Source organism: Malaclemys terrapin, chromosome 17, assembly GCF_027887155.1.
Source record: "Malaclemys terrapin pileata isolate rMalTer1 chromosome 17, rMalTer1.hap1, whole genome shotgun sequence".
NCBI lineage: Eukaryota > Metazoa > Chordata > Testudines > Emydidae > Malaclemys > Malaclemys terrapin.
Genome location: NC_071521.1, coordinates 4,140,649 through 4,157,536, shown reverse-complemented (window position 1 = coordinate 4,157,536; position 16,888 = coordinate 4,140,649). Strand labels below are relative to the sequence as shown.

General features: G+C 42.0%; 1 protein-coding gene across 1 annotated transcript in view; it reads left to right on the top strand.

The window, feature by feature from the left end:
• Positions 1 to 18: 18 nt before the first annotated feature.
• Positions 19 to 16,888, top strand: part of RABGAP1 (RAB GTPase activating protein 1) — a 123,665-nt gene continuing 106,795 nt past the window's right edge. The window contains exons 1-2 of the mRNA XM_054007282.1: positions 19 to 107; positions 9,812 to 10,008. Of these exons, the coding sequence (XP_053863257.1) occupies positions 9,859 to 10,008 (150 nt within the window). The 5' untranslated portion in view covers positions 19 to 107; positions 9,812 to 9,858. The remainder of the gene's footprint in view (positions 108 to 9,811; positions 10,009 to 16,888) is intronic.

Sequence of the window (16,888 nt, the reverse complement as noted above, 5' to 3'; positions counted from 1 at the left end):
ACCCGGAAGACTCTCCCTGTCCCGTCCCCCTCCCCTCCGGCCTGGGTCACGTGGTGGGGGCGGCGGCGGCCGAGGCCCGGCCGGAGGAGGCAGCGGCGGTGGCTCGGGTAGGTCCGGTTCGTGCCGCCCCCGGGGTTGTGCGGCGGGAGGGGCCAGGTCAGACTTCGCGCGTCTCTTCCGCATCGGGGGGGGGTCTCCGGTCCCCGAGTCCTCCAGAGCCGGCGGCCGCGCCGCCCCCCCCGGGCCGAACGGCTGCCCCCCCCCGGGCCCGAGCCTTCCTGTTCTCCCCCCCCCCCCCCCGGCCCTGGGCCTGGGCCTCGCCTCGGGGGCAGCTGCTGCCCAGGCCTGGTTCTGCTGGGGCTGGGCCCAGGCCGCTCCTCACGCAGCCCGGCGGTGCCAGGCCGCGTAGCCCCGGTACACTGCTCCCCGCACCTGCACGGTGCCCGCCCCCGGTGTGCGGCCCGGGGCCCTCAGGCTGTCAGGATCCGCAGAACGTGCGACCAGCGCCTGCGGGGTGGTTTTGTGTTGGGAGTTTCGAAAAGGAGGGAGGAAGGAAACTCCAGAACCGGGAAGTATTGGGCTAGGCAGCCCGGCATATGCCATCCCGCGCAAGGTGCATGTCCCATGAAGCCCCTTAATGAGGTCCCCTGTGCATTCTGCAGCTTTCCCCGTCTCTCTCTCTGCAGAGTTCCACCTTATGCTGCTCTCTTGCAAAGTTTTTTAGCACCTGAGATCTCTGAGCACCTTTCTATGTCGTGCATGAGACTAGATTTCTGTGGGGCCCTGTTTTGATCTCTGCACCCCTAACTCATCCACAGGCACGTGCACAATATTGGTAAAAGTGCTTTACCATCATACTGAGTGTACTGCATGTGTAGAAAGTGTGTTATCAGTCTCTAATCACATGGCGAAATGCCAGACGGTTTTCACGGGAGTGTGTGCATACAGTTCTCAGTCACATCTATTTTCTGGCCAGATGTCCCCTTCCATCCTCCCTTTGGCTGCTTTTGTGCTGGATCTGTTTTGTTCTTAGTCACAGGATTGGTTTGATTGATAGGACAGTGTATTTTTCTCACTGTTTGTCACATTCAAGCCTCTGGACTACTTTTGCTTGAACTTTATAAAAACTCTTGTGTGGATATACAGCCTGCAAAATATCTGGAAGGGCTGAAAGTTGGTGTTTGTAATAGAAACACATGTGCAATTTTCATTATAGCTGTCACTAGCTTTCGAGCTATTGATGATAACCTTATTGCATGTTCTGCATAGGGACAGTGGTGCATGCAAAGAGGTGGGAGAACAGCAGTGGGGCAATATGAGCTAGAAGTGGGTAGAGACCCACCTGTCCCTTCAGATATGAGGTGGCTGCACCTGGGATGCTTCACACCTGGCTTGTGTGCTGGACATTGTGATGGGTGACATGGGCATATGAATAGATACTGTCACTAGGCCGAGGAATCCAGTATGCATGGGACAGTTGTTGCCCACACATGTTAACTGGTGTGGGGATTGGAGGCATAAGATGACACTTGCTAAAAAATGTAGTTTCTAATAATAGTATTCTGTCCTCCTCTGCATATTTCAGGCAGCATTTTAAAAGTTTCTGATAGTATCTAACTAGGCTCAACTAGTTACTAAGATAATGGTGCTTAGAAACCAAAGTGATAGTCTTTCACTCTTTCCCATTTAGTTGGTTATGCTCCAACCATCCAAACAGGTATGCATGTAACTTTCTGCACAGGAATAATGCTATTGAGTTCAGTGGCACTACTCACATGTGTAAAGTTACTCACATGCTATATATTGTAGGGACTTTTGTTAATATCCCCTTGTGTAATAGACTCACCCAAACAATAAGGGAAGGAAATATATTTTTAAAGTGAATGCATTTGTAAAATTACAAAAATTGTCAGGAAACTCAGATACAATTGAAGTTCAGTTGAAAGTGACTAGATTTCAAATTGATATTGTTCCCTTAATCATAAGTCCATTATTTCTAAATCTGTGTTGCCAGACAGTGCCGAGCTTATTTTTTATGGGTACTGAGTTACGTCAACAAAATAACCAAATTCCATTTTCAAATCTTCATGTTCTGGGACTATATCCGGTCATTGCTTGTCAGATATCACATTGATGCTAGAATCTGGCACTTTATTGCTTCCCCTTCATTTGATTTACATTCCAGTCTCAATCTTCCCCTTTTCTTTATCCCATTTGTTATCCTGTTTGTAAGTGCGCATACTGTTTTAGACTTTTATGGTTTGGAATAGGTAAATTCCAAGCACTGATGATCCTAGTTCAGAGATTGAAAACAAGTAGCAATAAACAAGCACTATACTACCTTTATATGTTTGAAAAATCTGGTAAAGTTTCAAATGAAATTGGACTTTGGTAGCTGTAGATTTTACAGTATTCACCTTTGCACTTTTGCATGTTGTAAATTAAAGTAGTATAAAAAAAGTGAAAAATTAAAATGCAGGGTGGTGCGAGGGGAAACAATTATGACTTTCTCATAGACTTTAAGGCCAGAAGGGACCATCATGATCATCTAGTCTGACCTCCTGCACATTGCAGGCCACAAACCTCACCCACTGATTCCTGTAATACGCCAGTAGCCACTGGCTGAGTTACCTGAAGTCCTCAAATCATGATTTAAAGACTTCAAGTTACAGAGAATCCACCATTAACACTAGTGTAAACCAGCAAGTGACCTTGCCTCGTGGTGCAGAAATACAAAGCTGGAGGTGAGATTCTGTCTAGGTATCTCATGCTGCAAATATACATAAGCTGGTCTGTATTCCCAAATTTGTTTGATCTGTTGGGATTTTATAGACAAAATAATACACTTGTTTGGACTCAGGAAGTCGGTAAGACTTCTGGGCTACACTGTTGCAAGAATGCCTCATTCCATGGAGTTCTGCAGAACTGTTTAAATTTCGTGGATGTTATCATGTTTTCCATAATGATCCTTATGTCCCTGCTTAACATTAGAAGGTCAAGGCCCTGACCAGACTTGGCTATAGATACACAGTGAACAGATTAGCTAACAGTTAGGCATGAGAATTTCCTTCTGCTTTCCAAGTCCAGCTGCAGACAGTTTTTAGTACCATGTATCATATGAGACTCTTAAGGTCATTGCTGCTGCTTGAAGGTTTCAGATTATATTTTCAAAGAGCCATGCCAGTCCAATAAATGTAACTATACATTTCTGTTTGAATCCCCAGTGAATGATGTAAGCTGTATAAATACACACTGCACCCTTATAAGGGTCACTCTAACCTCAGGCTGGAGAACCTTATCTTCCACGCTAACTGCTTCTCTGTACTTACGGATCTATGTCCTATGTCTGCCTGAAAAGGGATACCTGTAGATGTGCACAATGCTATTGGAATGTCATTTGGGTTTGTGAGAATAGACTCTTCGCAGTGAACTCATTTCAGTGACATTCTTTTGCTGCTCTGGATAGGGCAGTGTCAGCGTTTCTTTTATAAACCACTGTTTCCCTGGGCCTACAGTCTGTCTCCGCGGGTGGAACAATTGCTTTGTGCTGGAGCCTGACATAAGCATTTTGTCCCGAGCACATTTTCTAGATTAAAAATAAATCCTTATGGAATCAGCTACATTGATAATCCTTAACAGGTTTAAGGTTGTGTTAGCTTGAACCCTTTTATGTTTTTTCTGATACCTGGCTCTTTGGGTGATTCAACCACCTTCCTGAGATCTCTGCTTGTCATGCTTTCTCTTTCATGAGAATCACAGGGGTAGGGGAACTTGAGGAAGTTTAATCTTAAAATGAATCTCCTGTTTTCATTTGGCTCCTGAAGTCAGTTTGACATAGAGGAGGGGTCCAATGGGAAAACTACACCATTTTATGGCCATGATACTCCTTTGAGAACAATCCTTTACAAGGAGCTACAAAATTAGGAGTACAATTATTCTTTGTTCCCTTGAAGCAAGAGGAATTTAGATGCTTCATTTCCATATATAATCATAGGACTGGAAGGGACCTTGAGAGATCGTCTAGTCCAGTCCCCTGCATTCATGACAGGACTAAGTATTATCTAGACCATTTTTGACAGGTGATTGTCTAACCCGCTCTTAAAAATCTCCAATGATGGAGATTCTACAACCTCCCTAGGCAATTTATTCCAGTGCTTAACCACCTTGACAGTTAGGAAGGTTTTCCTAATGTCCGACCTAAACTTCCCTTGCTGCAATTTAATCCCATTGCTGCTTGTCCTATCTTCAGAGGTTAAGAAGAACAATTCTTCTCCCTCTTCCTTGTAACGACCTTTTATGTACTTGGAAACGGTTATCATGTCACCTCTCAGTCTTCTCTTTTCCAGACTAAACAAACCCAGTTTTTTCAATCTTCCCTCATAGGTCATGTTTTCTAGACCTTTAATCATTTCTGTTGCTCTTCTCTGGGCTTTCTCCAATTTGTTCACATCTTTCCTGAAATGTGGTGCCCAGAATTGGACACAGTATTCCAGCTGAGGCCTAACCAGCGCAGAATAGAGCGGAATGAAAAGCAAAAATCAAAAGCAAACAAAAAAGGACCCACCAGTTATAAAGCAGCTTTGTGGGATGTGATTCTCTTAGATGTTCTCCCTCCCTTACTGGAGAACCTGTGACCTGAAGATCCAGATTCTGTGGGGCAGTTTCTGGTGTCTTAGGAGTTACCCATTCTGTTTTTGAAAATTTACTTTTTATTTGTGTTGAAATTAACCCCATAATAACAAGCTTAGGGACACTGTCAGTGTTTAGAGTTGTCACTGGGAGGGCTCTGAGCTGTGATGTGGCACATAATCTGAGATATGTGCTTGGTGGGGACCTTCTCTCCTAAACCTCTCAACAGTGAGACTGGAAACCATAAGGGCTACACTGCATCTGAGAGTGAGTGTCCAGCCTGGGTCTTCAGACTCATGCTAGCAGGTTTTACGCTAGTGCTCTAAAAATAGATATGTAGGTGTTGTGGCTTGGGCTCTGAAGCCAGGTGTGTGATGTGGGTTTGAGAGCTTGAGCTCCAGCCCAAGCCATGACATCAAAGCAATGTCTGCACAGCTTCTTTTAGAGCATTAGTGTGAGCTCTGCTACCACCAGTCTGGGGACCTGGGCTTGAGAGGCTCACTCCCAGATGCAGGGTATACGTGTCCTGAGTTTCTTAGACAATCTGCAAGCACCATAGCTAGAGTGTTGTCCCTACTGCTGTGTTTTCTTGCTCTCTGATTCTGTGAGATTAATGGTGCTGCCTGTCACCTCTAATTATATTGCAAATTTTTAACGTGAGTTCTTTTAGACTGACACCTATTTTATTGAGCTCATAGACTTCCTATTCCACAGCCATCCCAAGTCCTCTGGTTCAGGTAAAGTGCCCAGTGGGTGCTCTACAGGGAGCCTTCTGATCTAAAGTAACTCTTGATCTAGAAGGTGCTGAAAGATGCAAGGCAAAGTAAGGGAATGTGGAAATTCAGGTGAATTAAACCATGGCAATATTCCAACAAAAAACCCCAGGGAATTCATTATTGCTCTTTCTCGTTCAATTATGGCAGCTACGCTCCTTTCTTTTCTCAGCATCAGTGGTCAGATAAAAATTCTAACGCTTTTTAACAATCGATAAAATTCCTTCAAGGAATTTCTTTGAATTGAAAATCTGATATTTTCTATATGCAGAACACAGATTTTTGCTTGTCGAGTTATTTGTGAGAGGCCAATAATTTACATTAATATTGCACATTAAAGCATCTTGCTTTGGGCCAGATCCTGCTATCCTTTCTTGTGCAGAGTAGTAACTTTCTCATACTTGACAGGTTTCAGAGTAGCAGCCGTGTTAGTCTGTATCCGCAAAAAGTGCCACAAGTACTCCTGTTCTTTTCTCATACTTGGTCCCATTGATTTCAGAGAGACTGCTTGGAGAGCAAGGGATCATGCAGTGTATGGGTGGGAAAATCAGGCTCATTTGGATCTCTTATTGTTGCACTGTAAGTGTGGTATTGATACATTCTTGTAGCGGATAAATTTAGCCAATCATACATATTCCCTGATTATTGTGTGTGATGCCTGTTTGAAGAGTAGAGGGTATGTGAAAGCACAGCATACCTTTTTTTTTTTTTTTTTAAAGTGAATTTAGTGCTCGTGAAAGGTACCAGATTGTCAGGCTTTGAAAATAGATTAAATTTAGCACTTCAAACTAGACACACTATACCAAAATAAATTGCTAAACTGCTCCTTACCTTACTTTAATGGCTGCTAATGATCAAAGCCAGCTCTTCTACTCCGATTGTCTTTCAGGAGTGTAGATCCAACGTCAAAATACTAACATCCCTCTATACTCTGTATGTTACCCCAGATGACTAATAACCAAAGTTTCAACACTCTGTATCATCTATTTTTAAACATTTTCTAATAAAATTTTAATTCGTTCACACTCTATTTGCAAAGTATTGGCAAAAATATTTTAAGAGAAGGTTTTGGGGGCTTATTTTTATTTTGCATTTTGTTGTTAATGTAGTTATTTTCAGATGAGCTGCCAATTTTGTAGGTGGTGTAGAAATGAGTCTCATAATAAATTTGTACTTGGAATTCAGAAATGATCACTAGTAACCATTTATGAATTATCATATCCAATATTCCTTGTTGGGTATAAAATGAAAGAATGTTGGACTTTCAACTTTTTAAACTGATTGACTCAGGTTGAAGCTGACCCTGGAATTTTGATGTCAGAAACAAAAAGCAAAGACAGGTTTTTTAACCTTGTGGCCACTGGTACAAACACAGCAGAGAAAACTCAGAAATAAGGCAAAATGTATTGCTCAGATAGAGGTGAAAAGGCTTTAAAGGTAATAAAGGAATCTTTTCATCAGGTGATGCTAAATTTGATGTCCTTCCTGGGCATAGGTGAAAATAGTATTGAGATGGTTTATCAGAAAGCCCTTGGTAGTAATCCTATGGTATTTGCTAGTAAGCATCCTTAGATAATACAGTAGAAATAAGACTTTTACTCCTTTCATTGCTTCTCTCTTGCTTGTCACTCAAAGTTCTTTCCTCAGATCTGCATCTCTGTGCTGCTCAGCTCTCCCTGCTATATCTACTGCTGTTAGAGCATGGTCATCTGCACCACCCTCAGCTTCATTATTAAGATGCTGTTCGCAAAGTCTGCAAGTCTCAGTCTGGAGCGAGATTGCTTAGATCAAGGTGGAAGATTGTAAACTGGGACCGGTTCTCTCTCTGGGCCACAACCCGTCTTAAAGACAGGTGGCTGCTGTCTGCGTTATGTAAATAAAGCTCACTTCTTGGGCCTCTGACGGGGTCAGTGGAGCCCCTTAGTTGGGCAAATTTTGGAGATCATCTGGGCTTGAGAGTATTTTCAAGTACTTTCTCCAAACCTATTGTATAGAGCAGCAGGAAAACATTGCACATGAGCAGATAAGATTAGGGGGGATAGTAGGGCCAATGTGGGTCAGAAGAGAGGAAGTTCATGAATAAACTTTTATGTTTTTGTCCAGAAGCAGTGTACTTTGTGTAAAGTGTGGCTTCTAAGAACAAGGGTCACTCTGATATACTACATCCTCAAGCCTTCCTAGACATGATGATGGATGTGATATTCCAATTGATCTTTCATGTCTTACTGTTACAGTCTTCCTTAAATTTACACTGTTCCCTCAGTTCAGTGACTGGGCAGAGAGTCATGAGTGGCAGTTTTATTAATTCCATGGCAGCAGTAGGTTTGGTAGAGTTCAATAAATTCTAACTTGGTTTAAGAAAAATCAAACCCAGAAGCTTTTGTGGGAATACGCAAGGCCTTTGCCATGTACTGAAAAAACAGCAACTGTCTTCTAGGCTGCTATTTGCAGCCTTTTTATTCATAAGTGTGAAATTGTCTGAATATGACAAGTGTAGGATGTTGCATTTTTTAAGAATTTCATGCTTCTCAAAGGAGAATCACACAATGCTCCTTCCTTCAGTGACTTTCACGACTGTCTGCATGTATGCTTTGGAAGAAAATGTGCTGTAATAATACTTGGCACTCAGAGAGAAGGTTTCATGAGAGGTTAAGAGCAAGTGTACAGTCCATTTGTGAAAAAACAGAAGGCAATATATTTGCACGAGTTGGAGAAGTAAAAGTTTATGGTGAAGTTGTGTTACTCTAATCTCAGATGCTCCTTGCACTGGAGGAGAAAATCAGTCTCAGAGTAAGGAGTAGTCATCTGGCTGTATTGAGTCCTAGCGTGCAGCCAGCCCATTGGTGGAGTGGGCTAGGACTGTTGTCTGCAATACAATTCCCATTCATCAGGCAGGATGAGTCATAGATTCCAAGGCCAGAAGGGATCATTTTAATCATTTAGTGTAACCTTCTGTATAAGACAGACTATAGAACTTGCCCCAAATAATTCCTTTTGAACTAACACACTTCTTAAATCCAATTTTGATTTAAAATTGCCTTTGATGGAGAATCCACCATGACCCTGGGTAAATTGTTCCAATGGTTAATTATCCTCACTGTTAAAAATTCATGCCTAAAATGATGCTGAAAATCCATCCAACATTAATTCCAGAGTACCTCCTGTGCGTGGCTTATGAACTTTGTAGGGCACCAAGTCAAAAAGCAATCCTCTCAGGTGGTTGTGTACCCACCGTGTGCACTTTGAAAAATGTATCTGTGCCAAGCTGTCTCATTGTTTGGCTGCTAGTTTGGCAGCCAAGTGAGGTCAGTTCCCCACAGGACAAAGGGCCCAATTCAAATGGAAAAAAAAATCAGGTTTGGTCATCCTTTGGAGTCAGTAAAGACCAGTTCTCCTGTGATGAGCATGTAATACGGACTCACTAAGGAATTTGGCCCTTTGTTCCATGGCTTTCTATTTTTAGCCGGGTGTTCTAGGAACCTTTGATGTTAGAGGTGTTTAGTTGAACTCCACCTTGTGTTCCCTTTATCTAAAGTGTATCTCAGTGCCAGTCCTTGTGACCTTTTTTAGCCTATCTGTTGGCTCTGACTTGCAGCACTGAGCCAGCCTATGATGTTTTTCCTGTTTCTTGGTAGGGTGTCCAGAGCTGATTCTTATAATACAAAAGTGTCAGTGCAGATGCATAAAATATTGCTGAGCTCTCAGGGGTCCATTGTATCTCTAGAACAGCATATCGAGTTAAATCATATAATGTTGAGATTATTTGAGAGTCGAATTTCATGATTGGCTTGTCCTGATATTTACAAAACCCTCGCATGACATTTACATGAACATAGGTGAAGGGAAGGCCATGTTATGTATGACTAGGTTTATAGTTGGAAGTATGCTGGCCCTAAAATAATGTCTTTCATCACCAGACATAGCACATACCCCATGAGCCTGTTTTACACTACAGACAGTATTGTGTCTGGGATTTAGTTACTACTCTCATTTGGCAGTGTAGACAAGATCTTAACCATGTTCCTTAAAAAGATGAACTTAAGCACTGCTTGGGAGTATGATTTTAGGCCCCATCTACACTGCACAATGAAAGTGTTATAACCAGTTCCTCAGATGTGAATCTGTTTGTAAAGTAGATGGGCCTTCACTGGGAAAGGTGATCATGAAACACTTCAAAATATAACTTTGTTTTGTGATCTATAGAAACCAGTGCAGCACTTTCAGAGTAAAGAGTTTCACAGCAAATTGGAAAGCCAGGACCATGAGTGCACATTGATGTACTGAGAACTGTTACTTAGCTATGCAGTCAGATGTGTTGATCTTTAATAGTCATCGAGTTTCTGAAAAGAAACATTTGAGCTTCAAGCACAAACTTCTATATAAGTATTTTTATGATTTTTGTTTTTCAGGAGTATATAAAAAATCTCATTCATGAGTCGAACTTCCTTTTTAAGTCATGGATGACAAGGTCTCTGTTGGAAAAATCAGTGTCTCTTCAGACTCGGTATCCACTCTTAACAGTGAAGATTTTGTCTTGGTTTCCAGGCAAGGGGATGAAACGCCATCTACAAATAATGGTAGTGATGATGAAAAAACAGGACTGAAGGTAAGAATCCATAACCCGACTTCATTCTTTCTTCTAACCCAAATTAACCACAAAAGAGCTTAGAGGGACTTCTATTGCTGAAAACTTGAAAGAAGAGAGAACTTATTCAAGAATCAATGTCCTTTGCTGATATTTTTTGAATTACTTCTGCTGTCATTGTAGATGATATTTATGTTTTGAATAAGTGCTGTCACCATCACTACTTGGTTTTTCATTTTGCCGAATCCTTCACTGGAGTTGTCACCCAGTGTTTGAGATGAAACAATCATACATTATGATTTTCAGATGGTTAGAATTTCAACTTCACTGCAGCTTTCAGGGGAGAAAGCCCTTGTTAATGCACATATGTCATCAGTTTGCTCGTTGGTTCTACTGCATACTAAAGTTTCTCAATGGGAAAGGTTCTCTAAGAAATTTGGAAGTAGCCTGAAACCTAACACCCAGGACATGTAATGTGGACCTCAGAACACAGGCCCAGGAGCAAGTTATGTGAACTCTGTTGGGCATTAAAATGGCCTTAAAATGTGGTGATAGAAATATGATGGGAACTCTAAACTCTTGCAACTGTAGCTGTATTTTCATATATTATAATATAAAGCGGATCTTTTCCAGGGCTGATCTAAGTTAGAATGTTCTGTATGGAAGTTGAAGGAAAAATTAGCTCGCCTATGTAAGAGACCTTGAGATCTCAGGTCAGTTAGATCTGTCATACAAAGAATGTCCAATCCAAATTTCAAATTGGGAGAAAAATCTTGTATTCCCTCTGTGGGACTGTTTTCTTCTTTGCTGCTAGGAGCTGGGAGGCTGAACAAAGACTTCACTGCAGATTTCCTGATGCCTTTCCACAGCTTTCGTATATCTCCAGCTGCTCTACTTGGCTTTCTTGAATTCCTTTCTGATCTCTATAGTAGTCGTTTAATGGATGCATTATTATAGATGACACAACAGACAGCCTTCAGTGGAAGAACAGTTCTTTTTTCTTAAGAACTTTTTCATCTGGTGAAAAAATTGATTTATGTAATTGTATTGCAACTGCAGAAAATTCAGCGACAATTCCCCTTGCAAAGGAATAGTCTGCAAAATTATATCAACAAGTGAGACTTCCTTGAATGATCCACAAGGTTCTGTCCAGAAATTTAACTCCAAAAGAGGAATAGTAGCCTCACTTGTCTGCTTTAGAGTACATGCCTGGGTAACTACTGAGTCTTAGAATTTCAGCACACCGCGCAGAAGATGTCCTTGTCTTAAGAACAGTAATGTGAGAGGCAGCTGATCAGTTTCTTAAACTATTGAGGGTTATCTGAGTCTACAGAAGAGAGAAGACTACGAGAATCCATTCCACTCTGTTAGTGCCAAATAACATTTGGAGATGTGAAATGGCTCATTCTGAAGCAAGTATCACTTCAAGGTTGAGATGTTTGGATTCCTAATGCAGTTGTAATGATTACCCAGCTATGGGTGTTTGATGCTTTTGGATTTTCAGGACGCACATGTATCTTTAGTGCAGTAACATTTGGGCTTGTATTATCAAACAGAATTATGTTGTTTCCTGATCTGGAACTAAACATTACAGTAGTTTTGTTGGGTTTCGTGAGTAAACTTCAGCATGAATTCCCAGGTGAAGGCTGGGTACAGTCATTGAACAAAGTGAATCACCTTGAACCTTTCCTTTTGTATTCTGTCTTTTGAGAGAGCATGCTGTTTCTTTATAACTGCAATCTGAATGATTAATGGAAACATTATACCTTAGTTAATGCAAGTAGGTGCCCAGTTCAAAGTCATTCCTGCAGGAATTTCTTTAGTTAACCCCCTCCTTTCTGCATAACGAGACAACAAACTATCACTGGAAATAGAGGGTATTGTAGCTGCCTTTATGAATGGAAATCAATTGCTTGCTGTCAGTGGACTAAAGACAAATGAAGATTAGAAGGATAACTCCAGTGTCTTGATGGGGAACAGTCCTGTCCACTGCCTCCATAAAATGGACTTTGCTTTCCAGGAGCCAATTCCACTGTATTAGTTGGCTGTTTATCTGTGGAACTTGTGAAAGCTAGGTTCAGGAGGAGGCAGTTAACACGGTGTTGGGCACTTTATATATATCTTATCTAGCTGCATGGCAGCAGCACATGGAAATTGACTATATTTAAAAAAAAAATCCCAAGTAGGGATTGCCCAGATTGTATGTGTCAGAGGCAGAAATGGGGAGAAGACTTTTCTCAGGGATAAAGAACTGTTTCAGGACGTATGACTAATCTCATTTGTTTGTATCTGCTCTAAGTTCAGCTGCCATCATGTTGCCACCAAAGGAGGCAAAAACTTGTATTGATCAAAAAAAAAAAATCGGAATGGCATTGAGTTCGAGATTGTTCTTCTAGCTCTGTAATTCTAGAACTGCAGTTTGTGGATCTTATTTCCCTTGCTTCCTCACCACGCATCCTGCTGAGTTTTAAGCTTGTTTGCACGCTCTGTTTGGTGAACTGCATAAGATACTGAGCCTGAGGCGCTCTTCATCTTGTGTTCCTTTGATATAGACTTCTGTCTGAGCTAATAGCCATTTTTGTTTCTTTGTAAAAATTTGTATAAAATCCAGTAAGATACATTTGCTCCTGAAAATGTATTCATGGCCTGTATCTTTCTGTAGCTGTTCATAACTATTAACTTTTTTTTGGTTTTTATATGTGCTGACGTACATGATTCACACAATTTAAAGGGGTGCTTTTGCTGAGTGTATGCCAAAAATGCCACCCAACAGCTGTTTCTGCTGTCAACACTTCCCCCTCCCCCCCGTCACGTTGCTTGTGTGAGCTGGCAGTTGGCATGAATTGAATTTACAAAAATCCCATTCCTGGAGCACTCTGTAGAATGGGTGTCTTGTAATAGCACAGTACATTAGCTCCCAGAGAGCAGAGAAAGCTGGTGGGGTGTGTTCATGTGCACACACCTGAGGGTAACGGGGGGTAGATAAAATATAAAAATTACTCTTGGTTTGTTTTGGATACAGGTAATGGTAAGCCCACATAAATAGGTTTTGTGGTGCTGCAACATCTTATAGTTAATGATTCTGGGATCATGCGGGGCTCCAGTTTTTGTTAAAATGAGAGAAAGCATCTGTCCTGAACAGACAGACAAACATTTACCAGATCATTAATCTCTTTGCCTTTCCCTTCTGTACCCCCACTTCTGTCAGGGTTCAGAGGTTGCCTCTTACTGATCATTTGTGTGTTCCCAACAAACTTACAGAACTGTTGCATCTTAAATGACCCCCACTATCCCTAGAACATGGCTCACTAGAAGCATAATTGAGTGACTATCTTCCTGTCCTTGGCTCCAATTTGCCTCTAAGGCAGTGTTGTTGTTTTTTATCTTGGCCCCTGGACAGCAGGTTTGTTGTATTTACCACATAGGGGCTTTTGAATGCAGCTGTAAGAGTCCCGCCCTGTGTCCAGGTTTCAAGTGTAATGATTTTTCTTGTTCCATTTTTTTAATCATGGTTTGGAATGAGGAGCACAGGTATCTCCTTGGCTTTTGTTTGCTTTACCTTCTGTGACCGTTCATAGCCAGCCACAAGTTACTGAGGTTTCTAAGGCCACACGTCTCTGTGAGATGGTTTCTTTCCTTTGCTGCGGGCAAAAGAGCAGGATAAAATGCAAGAAACCTTGAAACTGTACTGAAAATCTTCTCTGAGTGATTCCACAGCATCGGCAGCCTGACTGTGGGCGCGCCAGGCGATTTTTGTGCTGGCCTGGACTCTACAATAATACTCATTAGATTCTTCCTGCTTTCAGTTTCATGTGCTCTATGTTGCTTTTATTGCTGATTTGTTTCACTCCTTGTGTACCATCTGCTGGGGCAGTGGTTTTCAGCCTATGGTCCGTGTACCCTTGCGGGTCCAAAGACTATGTCTAAGGCAGTGGTTCCAGCCTGCAGGCCTCTTGCGGCCCAATCAGCACACAGCTTCGGCCCATGTGATATTCTCTGGGCCATACAAGTAGTATATATATTGTGTTGTGGGCCACCTCCATACATAGAGAGCTGCACACAGTGGTAAATAAGTTGACCTCTGGTCTAAGGGGTCTGTGAAAGGTGACTATGAAAATAAAGTTTCAGATTCCAGAAAAGGCATTCTGTATTTCTGATCAATCAAAAGTATGTGAATATCCCCACTTACAGGTCAAAACCCGGAAGTGTTGTCGTTACCATAGAAGCTCACAGTTTAGTGCCCTTTCTCATGTTGTGTCAAATGCCATGCTGAGCACGTGTAACATGTATAGTTGAGTTCTATTCAGTTTTCAGTCTAAGAATTCTGTTAGGGGTCCGTAGACCACAGGTTGAATTTCCAAAGGGGTCTGCAACTCCATTCAAAATGTTAGGGGTCTGCAAATGAGAAAAGGATGAAAACCACTGTGCTATAGAAAGCTGGAGCTTTCCCCCTCTTAGGTCACTGGTTTGGCTGCGGCCCAGGTCACTAACAATTGAAATTTGTCATTGGAAGGGTATTCAGTGGCGTATGTAAAATGCGGTGTACGTCTCGGTTCAGTGACTAGAGAACAGGTAGTCAGGTCACGAACGAGGCCACCGCCACCACAGTTGGCACCAGTTAGGCCCCTTTGGCAGGCTCAGCATTGAGGTCAAGGATTGAATGAGCTGTTAGGGCTAGTCAGTTCAGGCGTAAGGCACAGTGTGTGGAAAGCTTAGCCTGACCCTGCACGTGCTTCACCTGCGCTGTAGATCGAGAACTTAAGTACAGAGTTGTCAAGGTGATGCCTTTGATCAGAACCAAATTCAAAATGTAGAGGGGGAAGAGCAGTTGATTTTCATTTTTGTTTTCCACGTGTGACAAATGGCTAAGAAATCAATAAACTGTTTAAACCCTAAGCATCCGGTTACTATACAATTTGAGGTTTTCAGACATAGATGTAATATTTATTTCTGTGTTTTGTGGGGATCATAGAGTGAAGGTGTGGAAAGTCTGAGGAAGGTGTTAGACAGGTTTGAGATTTCTCCATTTTTCCTTATTTAAGTGTTTTGAAATTTGGAGATGGGATGGGGATTGATCCTTGAAAGCCTGCAGCTGGCAGCTGCTGTATGTCAGAATTACAGCTCAACGGGGAATAACTTTGAGTGATATGAGAGAGCCAGTAACAAGGTGAATATCTCCTGCTTGGAATTTTACTGTAATTTTCTTTAGAGGGCATGTACCATGTAGACTCATATGAACATCCATGTAACAGGTATTGTCGGTTCATATTTTTTCTTACTCTCATAGTGAGCAAAGCCCACAGGTAAGTGGGGAACATGGAGACCGGGGAGATGGGTCGGAAACAAGAGGGAGTGTGGGCTATATTGGCAGAGAGAAAGGAGAGTCAGGACAAAACTGGGAGGAAAGATCAAACCAGTATCTTAGATGCCTATATACAAATGCGAGAAGTATGGGGAATAAGCAGGAAGAACTGGAAGTGCTAATAAATAAATACAACTATGACATTGTTGGCATCACTGAAACTTGGTGGGATAATACACATGATTGGAATGTTGGTGTGGATGGGTACAGCTTGCTCAGGAAGGATAGACGGGAAAAAGGGAGGAGGTGTTGCCTTATATATTAAAAATGTACACACTTGGACTGAGGTAGAGATGGACATAGGAGACGGAAGTGTTGAGAGTCTCTGGGTTAGGCTTAAAGGGGCAAAAAACAAGGGAGATGTCATGCTAGGAGTCTACTACAGGCCACCTAACCAGGTGGAAGAGGTGGATGAGGCTTTTTTCAAGCAACTAACAAAATCATCCAAAGCCCAAGATTTGGTGGTGATGGGGGACTTCAACTATCCGGATATATGTTGGGAAAATAACACAGCGGGGCACAGACTATCCAACAAATTCTTGGACTGCATTGGAGACAACTTTTTATTTCAGAAGGTTGAAAAAGCTATTAGGGGGGAAGCTGTTCTAGACTTGATTTTAACAAATAGGGAGGAACTCGTTGAGAATGTGAAAGTAGAAGGCAGCCTGGGTGAAAGTGATCACGAAATCATAGAGTTTGCAATTCTAAGGAAGGGTAGAAGGGAGAACAGCAAAATAGAGACAATGGATTTCAGGAAGGCAGATTTTGGGAAGCTCAGAGAGCTGATAGGTAAGGTCCCATGGGAATCAAGACTGAGGGGAAAAACAACTGAGGAGAGTTGGCAGTTTTTCAAAGGGACACTATTAAGGGCCCAAAAGCAAGCTATTCCGCTGGTTAGGAAAGATAGAAAATGTGGCAAAAGACCACCTTGGCTTAACCACGAGATCTTGCACGATCTAAAAAATAAAAAGGAGTCATATAAAAAATGGAAACTAGGACAGATTACAAAGGATGAATATAGGCAAACAACACAGGAATGCAGGGGCAAGATTAGAAAGGCAAAGGCACAAAATGAGCTCAAACTAGCTACGGGAATAAAAGGAAACAAGAAGACTTTTTATCAATACATTAGAAGCAAGAGGAAGACCAAAGACAGGGTAGGCCCACTGCTTAGTGAAGAGGGAGAAACAGTAACAGGAAACTTGGAAATGGCAGAGATGCTTAATGACTTCTTTGTTTCGGTCTTCACCGAGAAGTCTGAAGGAATGCCTAACATAGTGAATGCTAATGGGAAGGGGGTAGGTTTAGCGGATAAAATAAAAAAAAGAACAAGTTAAAAATCACTTAGAAAAGTTAGATGCCTGCAAGTCACCCGGGCCTGATGAAATGCATCCTAGAATACTCAAGGAGCTAATAGAGGAGGTATCTGAGCCTCTAGCTATTATCTTTGGAAAGTCATGGGAGACGGGAGAGATTCCAGAAGACTGGAAAAGGGCAAATATAGTGCCCATCTATAAAAAGGGAAATAAAAACAACCCA